This window comes from Priapulus caudatus, unplaced genomic scaffold, assembly GCF_000485595.1.
Source record: "Priapulus caudatus unplaced genomic scaffold, Priapulus_caudatus-5.0.1 Scaffold599, whole genome shotgun sequence".
NCBI classification, from domain to species: Eukaryota; Metazoa; Priapulida; class Priapulimorpha; order Priapulimorphida; family Priapulidae; genus Priapulus; species Priapulus caudatus.
In genome coordinates, this window is record NW_014577660.1 from 166,736 (window position 1) to 181,367 (window position 14,632).

The 14,632-nt window shown below is 41.3% G+C and overlaps 1 protein-coding gene across 1 annotated transcript in view; it reads right to left on the bottom strand.

Moving 5' to 3' along the window:
- Positions 1-598: 598 nt before the first annotated feature.
- LOC106812000 overlaps positions 599-14,632 on the bottom strand; it is a 17,921-nt gene continuing 3,887 nt past the window's right edge. Inside the window, exons 3-4 of the mRNA XM_014815742.1 lie at positions 1,450-1,579; positions 599-1,007 (exon numbers count right to left, since the gene is read on the bottom strand). Of these exons, the coding sequence (XP_014671228.1) occupies positions 812-1,007; positions 1,450-1,579 (326 nt within the window). The 3' untranslated portion in view covers positions 599-811. The remainder of the gene's footprint in view (positions 1,008-1,449; positions 1,580-14,632) is intronic.

Here is a 14,632-nt window from a genome sequence, read left to right on the forward strand (position 1 = left end):
ACAGCATAAACAGTATGTACGTGTATACTAAAGCAAGAGTTCATGATGATTTCCGGACAATAACGAACAGCTGTTTGAACAAATTTATTGAACAATAAACAAATGTGTCATGATAATAACTAAGCCTAATGCATAGTCTTGTAATACAATATTATAATAACTGCAATATACAGTATATCGTGCTGGTACAATGCAGCAGTAACGCAAACATGAGCTACACACCATATGATAAACCCGTTGAACAAGAACAAAATGCTGCAGCCGTTATAAAGTACTGTTTACTGTTTCAGTCACAGAGGCTACAGTTATTGAACGTTTCCATTAGTAATTGTGCAGGACCATAATAACGTGTACGTAATACATCCTAACATATACTTGAAAATGAACAACGAAAATGAAGCAGTTGGCCAGGCAGCGCAAAAACTAATCAAAAGAAACTAAACTTATAACTCGTGACTAATGGAATTATGATAATTGATTAAATTAATAACATAACTAAACATGGAAAAAACACTGCTGTAGCAGAAATAGCTAGGAAGCAGTGCTACACAGTCTCCCGTCAACCGTTTTCGTGGCTTTTTTTTCATGTGAAAAATCAGAAAAAAACGAGTTTCCAGTCAACCTCATAATAAACATTTTACCTTGACCCCCCCCCCCCAATTCAGTACATTATCTTCTACCTGAACAAATTTCAATAAACATTATTGCTGGTATACTTCCCACCACCATCCGACCACCAATTGGCAAGTCTTCATTATTTCACGTATGTAGATCAGTTGAGGGGAGCAAAACACGATACAAAACAATATTGCTAGAGCACCATTGTGACACCTGACATGACTGCAACAGAAGCCCAGTACAAGTAAAGCCGACTTGCACTGCTCGCTCTTCCACAAAGAGAGTCTAATAATGTGTAAGTAGTTTGCTTAATAAATGGGTAAAAGTCTTCACATTCTGTAGGCTCTCCAAGTGCATAAATGAGTGTAGCCACAATAGCATCCATCTTACTGAAATACAGGAAGGTTGGCAATTATTGTCAGTAATACCAATCAATCAATGATGGTAACCAGTGATGTCCCATGATCGACTATAATCGATTATCGTTTTTTTATATTTTAAAATAAAATTTGCAAACATTGATGAAATGATTCTTTATTTCATTTTTGTGTTTTTTTGTTGTTGCGAGCAAGTATAATACTGTTACATGGCTTTTAAAATATTGTATTATAAACAATACTGTATTATAAGATATATGATATATTTTAATATCTGGTAGCCGCGATCAATAACATTTAACTGATTACCTTCGATCATCGATCGGTTGGGTGCAACCGATGATCGTTGATGAAATTCCAACCGATTCCCATCACTAAATTGGTAACTATGCATACAACAAGATATTATCGGGCCATTTCAGTTACTTTATATGCAATATTAATTCCTGCTCACCTACAGTCTTCAGCACTTAGTGGTTTTCCACCAGTTGTGAAATCTATCTGCATCACATCTGTGGATAATTTTAGTTGCTCCTCCTGTGACAATTCTCCTGTCTTTCGTATACATGTTTCAAACTGCTCCACTGCAAAGAAATTTTACGTGGCACACATCAACTTTTAACTTTGCTATTAAATAAGATAAGGTAGAAAATCTGCTAATTAAACATTTTTTATGACTAATTAGCAATTAAGTATATATGTAAACGTGTAAATGCAAGTTTGCTTGTGCATAACTTAAACCAATGCTGAGAGTAACTACTTTCGGGAAATTTTCGGCATTTTCACTCGCTGTCAGAAGTGAACGAGTCGAGTGCGTCATTCATTGACCATTGAACGTTTTCTTCAAATTAAATAATTCTGAAAATCCCTAACTGCGCTACTCGATTGTTTTAGCCAATGAACGTAGCTGTGTGTGTGACGTCTTGCCCGCGCGCTTTATGCTTGGCGTACGTAGCGGGCCTCGAAATGGATATCGGAGGCTAGCACCTCGCAACACGCGTATTTGTTTACATACATGATACATGTAGCTTTGTGACGTACGGTGTTCGGGAGTTCTGCGATGATAACCTCGTAATTTCTCAGCATTTCTTAAGGTGCATGGAACATTTTACCAATTTAGTGGTGTCAGTTAGTCACGGATATGTCACAGCTAGTGAGTACTAACCGTATATGTTTCACATACGCGATATACGTTCACCTATTTTTCACACAGGCGGTCGATCATTGTGAAAAATTGTGTGAATATCTATTTTTATTGAGACGTTCCAAGTGCCTGTGCTTTCAACAGTCACGCGCGCTTGTACGTCAAGAGTCACAAACTCAACACAATTTCATCTCTGTTATTGTTTACGCATGAATGCATGATTGATCAGGGAGGGGGTGCATGTAAGAGGGAGACATTTTCTTTGGGGTTCCGAAAAACACAATTCCACTTGACAATTTCATGGGCCATTTCAATTGGAAGCTCTGCATAATGGACCCCCAACAAGCCCTTTGACTGACTATTCAAGAAATTCAAAGGTCTGTATATTGCTCTTATTTAGCGGCCGATAGTTCTTATTTAGAACAGTCTTCATTGTTATCTTCTAAAACTACAGACCATCCGCTGATCGCTGTGGAGTCGTGCGCCGCGCCTCGAATTCAGCTCACGTCTCCACTGCAGACAGCTCTTAATACTTGAACATTCCCGCGGAACTGCGCGTCTCATTCGCGCGCAGCGCTCAGGATCATGCAACAGCAAAGCTGTACCACGCAATCGTGTATCATGTCTCTCTGGATACACCACAAGCATTAATAAATGGCATCAGGTAAAAGTTTGTCTCCTCTCTCGCTACACAATCGCGGACGTTATAAGTTTGCGAACTCAAAACTCTTGAATGTTACATCATGGGCTATAATTACCATTAATTTTGCAGTTCCATGCTAAGCAGTGGTGGATCTAGAGGGGGGATTGCAACCCCCACCCCACCCCGTTCAACTACTGCCTAATGTACGTTATACTAGTATGAAAGTGTCAATGACACTGTAGCTCACCACAAATAACGTTTTTATAATATTCAGATTTATGAACTGCCTATAAAAGCGGAGCTCCTGATGTGTAACGTGTAAGATTGAGAGGATACGCTTATTCCACGTAGCTGCTATGTACCACGTGACAATGGTGTTTCCCTGCCCATAACACAACTTTTGTCAAAGGTTAATTGGTTGCATGGAAGCGTTTACTTCGTATAAATTTTTCTAGGCGGTAGCACACGGTTGCCATCTAGCTGTATATCGCAATAATAATTTATAAACCAAAATGAATCACAATTTGTGACGGTAGATGGCGCTATACCCGCTTTGTAGCAATGGCATTCGAAATAAATAGATTATGCTGCGTTCCGACATGTTTCGTAAAACTTTACTCTAATATAGACATTTTATCGGCAGGCTGGATAGGAAATACCAATATTGCATTAAAGATATTGTCAATGAAATCTTGTAAAACGAACCAGATGAGTGTGACACCACAGACTGTTTGTTATCAGCAGTTATTTTTTTGCATAAATTGCATAAATTAACCTACCTAATTTGCATAATTTTTTTTTAAATATCAAAACCCCTAGCCCTTATTCATTCACATACCAAAAATGAGCAAAATCCGTTCAACCTGAACTGACTAATGGCAATTTCCATTTTTCCCAAAAAATCGCCGTGGCTTGAAAGTACGCCGACTGGCGTGCTTCAAAATAGGACGTTCCATATGGGAGCATAGCAGTGACAACTACACCCAATTTCAAACATGTCGGTCAAATGGTTCCTGAGTTATCGTTGACCGAAACCAAATGTTGACGGATGGACGGACGGACGGACGACGACCCATGGCAATAGCTCAGCTTGACGATGTCAAGGTGAGCTAAAAATGGGCCAAAAGTAAACAAGTGCCGCAGAGCGACAGCGCTCACCTGACGGCAGGTGTTCTGATGCTAAACTCCAGGGCAAATCCGAATCAAGAGCACGCCTCCCATCGGTCCGCGTTAGCTCTCGCCTGCGTTGTCTCTGCATTCTTTCTCTTTCGCTTCTCGCTCCTTGCTATCTCTTCCCTTCGCGCAGCGGTGCGAGGTAAACGTAGACTTGTACATTGTGGTGATAAGAGGGGAGATGGACGCATATGGGCTTTCTCTCTCTCTCTCTCTGCTCTCTCGTCACTCTCACACTCAACGACTCACTGCTCACTCTCACACTCCACAACTCACACTCACACTCAGCACTCCACACTCACACTCACACTCACACTCACACTCACACTGCACAGTCTAGACTGCAACTCACACTCTCATCTCTCTCTCTCTCTCTCTCTCTCTCTCTTTCTCTCTCTCTCTCTTCTCTCTCTCTCTTTCTCTCTCCTCGCGCTTCTCTCTCTCTCACTCTCTTTCCCTCGCTCTCTCTCTCCCTCTCTCTCAATTTCTCTCTTTTCCTCGAGGCGGTAAGCGGCTGCCGGAGCGAGCTGTATGACCGATTGTCTATGCAGACTGATTGTCTGATGGTCTTCTGAACCCTAGCAAGACTGTTTCGTGGAGGCTAGCAATTGCGTAACGTTTTTTATATAACTTCAAACATAAATGTTTAACTATAAGTATATGTTAATCTCGGGTGGCAGCTCCGGCAGCCCATGTTTATACTATGTTAACGTCGGGTTTCCGCAGCAGCGGCCACGATGGTAGAAAATTATGAAAAATTGCATCTAAAAAGGCTGCTTGTGCCAGCAGACAAGTCGGCTGACAGATCTACTTGTCGCCTCGCGTGGAAATGGACAAAGTACAACAAAGCGGATAGCCCTTATTTCTAAACACTGGGATGTGTATCAGGAGCCTTCTCGAACAAAATGGTTCGTTGGATCGGTTATGAAATGTTGCCACGAGATGCGCGTACGTTGGTGAGCTGTGGTAACGGCTGCGTGCCATCGTAGCGTGCGTATAGTAAACAACTATTTGGCAAGAGCAGATATATGTAAGTCACTCGTGCCATTTACCTACAGCGCCTACAGGCCTGTAAATAGAGAGCTTGGCCACCCGTGTACGCTCAATTTATGGCAGGCAAAAACTACAGCCATTGAATATCACGCACCACATGCAATCTGGCAGTGGCCACTGGGCAGGTGGCATATTAACACAGCTGAGCTAGTACAGAATGCCATAGGAAAATCTATAGCGGATTTTAAGGAGCAGTAAACCTGCTTCAACGACAACAATTTAGCTTTTGAAATATATGCAGCTGTGACAGGTGTGTGCCTCATACATCGCAAGGCGATGTATAGATTCTACTAGGCAAAGCCGCAGCAGTCAATTCTTTCTAACACAGTAACAGTTAACAAATCCATGTTTAAATTCCGCTCCTCTTGAATGGTCAAAAAGGTTATCTTAACACTTACTGGCTTGCGCAGGCGTCAGTGAAAGCAGCATTTCATGGTCCTTTGCATAAAGGCCATAAAAATGCTAGGTCACCGCTGAAATAAAAAGTTTCCAATCGCTGCGTCAACACCATTCCTCAGTAAAATGTCTGTAAAATGCTGCCGCTGTGCGGCACGATTGACGCTTGACCTGTGACCGCGTCTCACATTTTCGGGCACAGTGATGGCTTTTCCTACCATGAATGCTATACACCGACTATCACGAGGCCTAGGTCGACGCATTTAGATTTGTGCTGCACAATTCTGCAGTTTTCCTCCGCTATACCTAAGTTAAGGAAGGGAATGTTGTCCCTTCTTTACACCTCTTGACCTTTGACTTTTGACCGCCTCAGCTTCGGCTCCCAACTTCGTTTTCGATACCCCCCACGTCGCCGACTTTCGACATCCGTAGCGCTGGAGCCGTTTAGATTGTGCCGCGAGACTGTTGACGAACGGCATGGACGGAAGCGGCTGCGACCGACGAGAGAGCGCCACGCACGCGATCTGTCATGCGATTTCTAGCAAGCTGCATCTGACTATGTTCAGATGAGCGCTAAAAAAGCTGCAGTCCACAGCAGATAGGAAACTTGGGTATTTCTCCTGTGACCATGAACAGCTGTCCTGAATTCTATCGCAGGTGGGAGGGGGGCTGACCCCCGGACCACCCAGCAACGCGTGGCACGTGCGCTCACTCAATATCACGCCTGCCTCCTGAAAGGCTACTAGTGGCGCACCCTGGCTAAGGATAAGCCAAGTTTCCTATTAGTTAAGCAACCTTGCACAATAAATACCTAAATCCTTTATAACTTACTAAAACATTTAGTACAATTAAATTTCCCTGAGCGCATAAAATGGTTGTGCGCTATGTGTAACTCCTCAGAGGCCGAGAGGCCCTACCGAATTTCGTTGACGAATGTTGTCGTTTTGTCACGTGGCAGGTTAAATTACATTATCTAAGGCTGGTGAATGCTGTTTATGGGTGTGCACGCAGCCAATGTCAGCTGGTATTTACGGTAAGCGATTCTAATAGTTTAGTAACTTTTGTTATTACGGTTTTTTGGTCGGGACGGTTATTGCATAGGGTACATTCTTTTACACCATCCCAGGGTGCAGTATACGCGTAGCATATTAGAATGAATTAAATGTCAAAAATAGTTCACGATACGCAAGCGTTGGTAAAATAACTGGTAATAACTAGTAGTTATCAAGTGGGCATCAGATAGGATCACGCGCCTATATTAGCTAATTATATATAAATATTGGTGCTGCAGAACATGTATATGAGGAATTGCTGCATTTGCTAACTCGCGTAAAAATACAATTTCACTTATTTGGTCGCCATATATTTAATGGATAACTGCATACTTATTATAGTAACTCCTAGGAAAGTATCATTTGCAATAGTGATCAATCAGCAACAAGTGCCATTATTAATGGGCTCTTCGATAGGATTGGCTGGTTTCCCAATCTTTTACAGAACAGACCAAGCATCCATAGCTATCATAAGACTAAAAGGCTATAATAAGAATAGCCGAAGTGAGCATTTCACGCATGGGTTATTCTTTTGCTCGGCAGTTGCTTTAAAAGCAGGCAACAATTGCCCGGTTAGAGAAAGTCAACATCAGCTGGAGGGTCACATTGCTTGAAAATCTTCTGGTACACCTGCATGCCAGAGAGAGATTTTGTCACTTCGCTGGCAGCAGTTGCCAACCGCGAATCCATAATTGGCATTTGAAGGGCAGGGCATATATTTTCTCCAGTTTTTGCTGCAGAAGAATAAAATAAGGTTTTAAATTGAATTATTGTGTTATTGCGTCCAACCGTGCTTAATTATAGTACTCGGGCTTTTAAAGCAGCTATTCCTGTTTTCTAAGCTTATCTGCAGAGCTGTTTTAGGTGGGATGGTGGCAGAAATAGGAAAGCAATTTAAGCTAAACACAAGTGAATGCCACAGCACACATCTTGACTGTTGTTTAATGTAAGTAATGGGACGCGCAGTCAAAAACAAAATTAAAATCTTTTAAATTATATCTAAAATTAACTCTAGAGCTTCTGACTCATTGATGAAAACATCGTAATGTCCTAGTGACCCTTAGGACAACTGCAACCGAACAAGCTAACCTCCCCCCCAGCGGTACAATAACCATTACGCGAACAATTACGTAATGTAATTTTTCAAATTCATATTCGCCATTTAAACAATATATTTTTGAATATTGCTCAAGCGGTCCTATTTGGGAGACCAATTGAAATTCGTGGACTATGAGGAATATGCTATAAAATATCTAAAAATAACATTTTGTAAGTAAAGTACGTCATTATTACCATTATATTTTTTATATATATATATTAAAATAGCGATTTTTTTCTTTTTGACAGTTAACTTCTGACAATAACTTTTTAAAGCAATTTTTTTTAAATTCTGTCTCTAGCTGGTATTAACAGTATGGTGAGAGGTGGTGGTCTGAGAGGGTATCATGAATTAAGTGGTGTCGCGATGTGTGTAGATGGGCCATAATTTACTGTACGGGGGGGGGGGGATTGTCTGGGTGGTAGTTTCTCGGATACGTTCTGACATGGGCTGCCTCAATTTTCCATCGACCATACCATATACTCAATAATTACCAAAATTAAGGCACGCATCCGGAGTGCATATGACATAATGAGACCTCCCATCATTGCATTCAGTTACTCACTATTATTCTAACCCTAGTGCTACCCTCGCTCATGATTTTATCCAGTTTTTGGAGTAGAACCACTACCATAATTATTATGCTACTCTACCACAAGTATAAATTTTCGAAATATTAGTCTAATTCTCAATTTTTAAACATAGACATGCCATACTACATACGGGCATAGTTCCTGCGAAGACTTTGTTAATTATCTTTGGCCGGGTGATATTTTCATCTGTTGTTACGTCCTGTAGCAATGACCCGCATAAGCAAGAATATGCCAGAGCATTTCTCTGGAATGTCTTGAGGCCATGCATTACAAGGTTTTGCGATGAAACTTGTGATCTTGCAGTCGCTGGGCTTCCTTTGAGACTGAAAAATGTATATTTATTGACAAACAAGAGGCCGCACAGACGTCTGGGCTCATCTGAGGTCTGTTGCTACGAGTTACTAAACGTAACATTTAAGTCGTGCGTAAATAGTGACACCTTTGTTAGGCGGCAGATTGCAGATACGCAGTTGCGTACACATCATTTCAGCAACCTTCTGCATTCTGCACCGCTCCAAATCCAATTGGTTGATACAAATTGCGTGGCCGTGAAACTCTGCGTTTTATGGTGATTAATGTGACCCCTAACCTAACCCTATTAAAAAAAAAATAATGTAAAAATATTTGTTGTATCGAAATTTTGTAAATAAATCTGTTGTAATATTTTCCATAATGAAAGAAAAAGTTAAATGGATAAAAAATCTGATGGATTCGAATCCAAGACCTATTTGAGCCGTAATCTGTGCTGTAGCCGTTTGCTATCGGAGGCATATTGGTTTCCACAAGTAGTGGTTGTCAATTCGTTGTATTTCGTAATCGATCATCGGTTGGACCAAAGTAACCGATGATCGATTACAATCGGTTACTCGGGGTTTTGAATGCCTGCGTGTGCATGTACGTGTGTGCATGTATATGCTTGTTTAGCCCTGTTTACTGTTTGTTTTGCACTGTTACTAACTGTGTGTCCTAATACATGTATGTTTAATAAAGATAAACTTGTATGTAGCGATGATATCTCTGATTCTCATCACTTTTCCAAGTTTTCTTGTTCAAGTTAAAAAAAAAAATTTTTTTTTTGATGAAATGATATGGATTTTGATACCAAGGCCTTTGGTTCGAGCCAACTGTTCTCAACCCATAGAAATAAGATAGAATAACCTAGTAATGCTGACTCGGCCACTTGTACTTAACCAAATGACGCCAGAGCAAGCGATAACAGGCCCTCACAGTGGCGGGAGGGACTATTGTAAACCACAGCATGGCGGTCTATGGCAATTTCTCGTTTCTGATATTAAAAATTAGCTTTTATAAACACAAAACGACGGTACATAAGCGAAAGAAATCAATTTTTGTGTTTATATGAATAGTCGTTGTATGAGTAATTCGGAGGTAATTATATGAACAACTACGACTGCGAGGAAGAAATGTCGATACAAAGTGGAGCCTGAAAACGTTGGGCTGTATGTCTAGCTAGTCGCCGAGGCTGTGCGTACTGTGCGACTGATGTGGCAGTTGTCTATATACGGTCTTCTGATCCTAGCAAGACCGTTTTTGAGGCTATATAATTTCATGATGTAATCATCGCTCGTAAGGTAAGTTGCCTTAATCAATAGTTGGCTGTGTCCAAGCGTGTTTATAATATACATCCAAGAATGGCATTCGTATATATCACCGTATACAGCTACAGTACGGGGCCTATACCGAAAGACTGTATTCTGCTTCTAACCCCTGCACAGGAAAAATGGCCATGGGTCAGCTACGCTCCTGGTTATAACTTATCAGTGAACTTAGTAAACAATAAACGGTAGTAAGTAACTGATCAAAAGACATTGCATAGACTAGAAGAATAATTATATTATATTTTAGATAATGTCACATGGGAACCGTGCTTAACACCTGAAAGTCAGAGTTTCATTTCCGCGTAGTTGGTAGTACGCCGTACCGAACACAACTCGTATGAGGATAGATAATAGATTGTTTTATTTGCGATAATTACAAAGCATACATTAAACGATAAGAGCATAAATGAGAACAATATATGCAGGCTAGATAATTATCGAGGATGAAAACACAAAAAAGCGTGACTAAGCACACTTAATTATTCCCATTGTGGTCCTTTAAAAATAACATAGCATTTTATGTTATGGATGGTCTATAAAGTACGTCGTAATTAGTTTACGCGTGTCATTCCTGGCATTCAATAAACGTTCGGTTTAAAAATGTAATTTTACAGGTAATGGTAACATATACTGATATCCCGATCTATATGTGTATAACTTATAACATATAACTATTAAAGATGTACCTTACGAGGAGAGACTAAAACGTTTACACCTCCGACTTTGCTTATACTTATAGACGTCTCCGCAGGCGACATGATAGATACGTTGAGTCATCCACCTCTGATGATTCAGAAGATTACTCAAGATGAACATAAAGATAGTTTCAATGTTCAATAGCTAATCAACCCATAGATGTCTTCTAGATGTCTACAACGTAGAGTCCCACAGCACACAATGCCAACAAATATAAACTGTGTGTGCATAGGTCAATAGAGGCATGAAGGAAAATCCTCATTCAGTTATTGTATACTGTATAGAATCAACCATGGAAAACCTAAGGGCGAAACACTGTATGTTCACCATCTAAAAACATTTGAGGCTCGACTGGCCAGACTAGCAGAATAATTTAAATTCTTAATAGAATTGAATAAATATAAGTAATTCCTAAAGGCAATTCACGTTTCCACTCCACAGTTCTGAGAAACCTTGGTAGCTGACCGAAAAGATTCCGGCATGCAACTTCAACATGTATGCACCATCAAAGATGAAAGAGATGCTGGTTTCTGTCACCAATGGATGAGGAAAAGTGCTGATCTCACCTGTCTGGATCTGTGATGGCTGCTTACATTTTTGGGCAGTTGTCTGGTTCACCTGCGATCATCGGATGTCAACTGCGCCAATCGCCATCCACGTCAATACCCATGGAGCTTTTCCACACATTGGCTTTCATCAGGAAGCTTGGGTGACACGCGTTTAATACTGCGTGGCCTGAAGGAAATAACCAAGAGGAACTTCTCCAATTCTATTTACACCGACAGCCATTGTAACATACCGTCGCGAAGAACGTGTTGCTACGTGGAGGCATGTTCCCAATTAGCGAGACGACGAGAGTGTCGCGGCGTGTGTCGCCAGGAGAGACCGTATTGGCTATGTGGAGCGTGTCACCGTAGCGGAGAAGACGAGAGGTGTCGGGCATGTTGTCGGTCAGGAGAGTGAGAAGGTGAGTGAACAGGCAGGAAGAATAACGAGGAGAAGGGGCGGAGAGGGGGAAGGGGGACGAGCGAAGGAGAGGGCGGAAAGAAAAGGGGGGGAGACGTGTTGCTACATGGAGCATTGTGTCGCCGTAGCGAGAACGACGAGAGTGTCCGCGTGTGTCGGCGGCAACATTTTTCTACATTTATTGTCTATTTCCTATATGATAGATAAAATCAAACTCAGAAAGCAGCTATAATTTTTCCTCACACTCCTCAGATAGTATTATTCTGTTTTTTTTAGGCTTGTGAGGGGCGTTCTTTGACTAGTGATATGAGATATGCTTTCACTGTACATTTGGCAGCATTGCCAGTTTAAGCTTCTTCTTATAATGAACTGATCTTTGTGTTTGCAAAAACTAGGTTGTGCTTCACATTTGTGCACCCTGATGGTATCAAAGCATAGCATCGGATCTAGTTTTTTCACAACTGAGTGATGGGTAGCAGTTTTCTGGTCAAATAGACCCTGTCATACAAAATGAAGAAGATCTATAACAACTAAAGTTTTGTTCACTGCTATTAGTGCTAATCATGAGATTAATAAGCATCGTGATTGTGAGAAAGTGTTGCGCGCCACTCTTCGGCGATCTATGCAATCTTAAGATTGCTCGCGCACTATTCTTAGATCGCGCGAGTCAATCTACCGATGCGTCAGACTGCACGCAATCTCGAGATTGTGTTGTGCATTCTACGCTTATTAATAAACGAAGTAATCGATACAACTCACGCAATTTTCCGTTTTTACTCTAGACGAAAGTGTTCTAGACTAATCTAATATGGTACATACAGTAACTAACCTAAACCTTAACCTCTATTTACAATTTCACCGACAGTCAGAGATGATCAGAAAGGCCCAAACATGTACGCTTACAAATCTTTTAGAACCGGGCATTGGTGGCAATCTTATCGAAGCCTCTAGCATCCGCACTAGCTCTAGCTGATACAACCGCCAGCAAACCCTGTAAAACCGGGCGGATTTTTTATTTTGGTAATTGGCATGTGAACAGAATATATGATAAAATTCCTGTGATAAGTGACATTATCACATGGTCATCTTTTTCTTCTCAATTGAATAGCTTTTCATGTGGCTCTAAAACCGGGCTTTTGTCCGGGTTGCGAAATGCTTGCGACGCGACGCACTGCGCCGTGACTGACAGCTGACTGCTGCACAGTCGCAGCAGTAGAAGTGACGATCGCACTATTGATCGCGCAAACTAAATGAGTTTACATATTTTTGCTGTGTGCATGTTGTGTACATAACTGTATGCACTGATTGTTTTACTTCAACGAGGGTGCATTGGTGTTATTATGCATTCGATCTCGTCCACAGCGATGCGGCCAAGGCCAGCTTATGTCGGGTATGTAACCAATGAAAACAATGCTTGCCGACGCGGTTCGAACAGTCCCCGCGTCATAGAAGATAGTAAGTAGAACGATGTGCGACTCACTGCGATCGCGTTGGCGACTGACAAATTTTCCGAGTCGCAAGCAAGTCGCAAGACGCGTCGCTGCAGTCGCAGGGGTGCTTAGGTCGATACTTTCCTCTGCGTCGCGATCGTCGCTGGCGAACTTGCGCAACCAGTTGGGCAGAAATCAGTCGCAAGGCATCGCGTCGCGTCGCAGGCCGACATACAAGCCCGCTTTATACACTTATGGTTTTGATCTATATCGGAATAAAAGTTTAATTACAATGAACAATTATATTACCTCCCTATACTATTTTTTAATCATGCAAATAGTAACTATATTATAACTGCGATTGACTGTTACAGGTAGTGACAGAACATAGGGAATAGACCTTAGGCAATCATTTTATTTTGTAAAGGTTTTTCAACAAATTTGTTGTTATTATAATAAAATCAATCTTACACATGTATTGTAATGTAGTTTAAGAAAATTGGCTGTAGTATCGTGTTCGTTAATCAAATATGTGATAATTCCATATAGTGTTGCAACAAGTTCGTTTACTTTTGGTTGTATATATATATATATATATTTACAATAAAAGAATAACATGTAGCTGACACCTGATACTGATAGCTTGTGTCTGTTTTGTGGGTGCGTTTCATCAGTCTCGAAGCGGTTTAGCTTGTTCTTCAGAAGATTCCTTTCGTGTTAACTTTTCTCTAAGTTTTGATTGTAAAATTGAAATATTTCTGGAACAATTGTCAATTTGTGGTGTTGAATTTAAAATATTAATAATGGTACGTGGTACTTTCTGTGGAATTACTCCCGCGTCCGTCGAGAACCAGCATTTAGACTGGTCCGCGGCTCGACAGTTCCACGCCGGCGTGTAAGTTTAACGCGAGTGAACTGTGAGCGGCGCACCAGTCTAGGACAAGTTGGCGAATGCTACTGTTCATAAGTACCGTGTCACCTAGTCACATTTATTAAAACAATAATTCATAGATTCCATGAGGTTTACAATGGAAAAAATGATTTTGGCCAGGGCCCCTAATACCTAATGAGCCAAATATTGCATAAGTATATTAGAAATTGGGCCGTATTAAAAGTGTGGGAGCGATTCGAAAGAGCAGGTGATCGCTATGGTTAGTCAAGTAAAACACGGATTCCCGCGGTAGTGCTTCCGCGTTCTCGATAGGGCGCTAGCGTCGCTCGGCTGGGGTCAATTTTTATTGGACAATCAGCATTCTAGGTTATCTATCTATTTCCTATGGTTCAACCGATGATCGAGTATAATCGATGAATCGTGACATCACTAGTTTCCAGATTATGGATGTGCGCATGAATTGAGAACACTGTGACATCATTGCGGCAGTTCAGGATCCATGTTTAACAGCAGCTCCCCCTCCTCTTGAGGGTCAAAGGTTATTAGACACTTACTGCTTCGCAACGTCAGTGGAAGCACACTTCCATGGTCCTTTCAATAAAGCATAAAAATGGTAGGTCACCGCTGAAAGAAAAAAAGTTTTCAAATCGCTCGTCAGACCATTCGCTCAGAAAATGTCTAAATTCTGCCGCTGTGTCCCATTGACGCTTGACCTGTGACCTCAATTTCGGCACAGTATGGCTTTCGCTACCATGATGGCTATACACCCGAACTATGCACGAGCCTATAGGTGGGCCGTTTAGATTTGTGCCGCTTCTGCATTTCACTTCGTCAGAAAAAATTATCGCACATTAGTTTTTTACCATTAACTTGTAAACCGT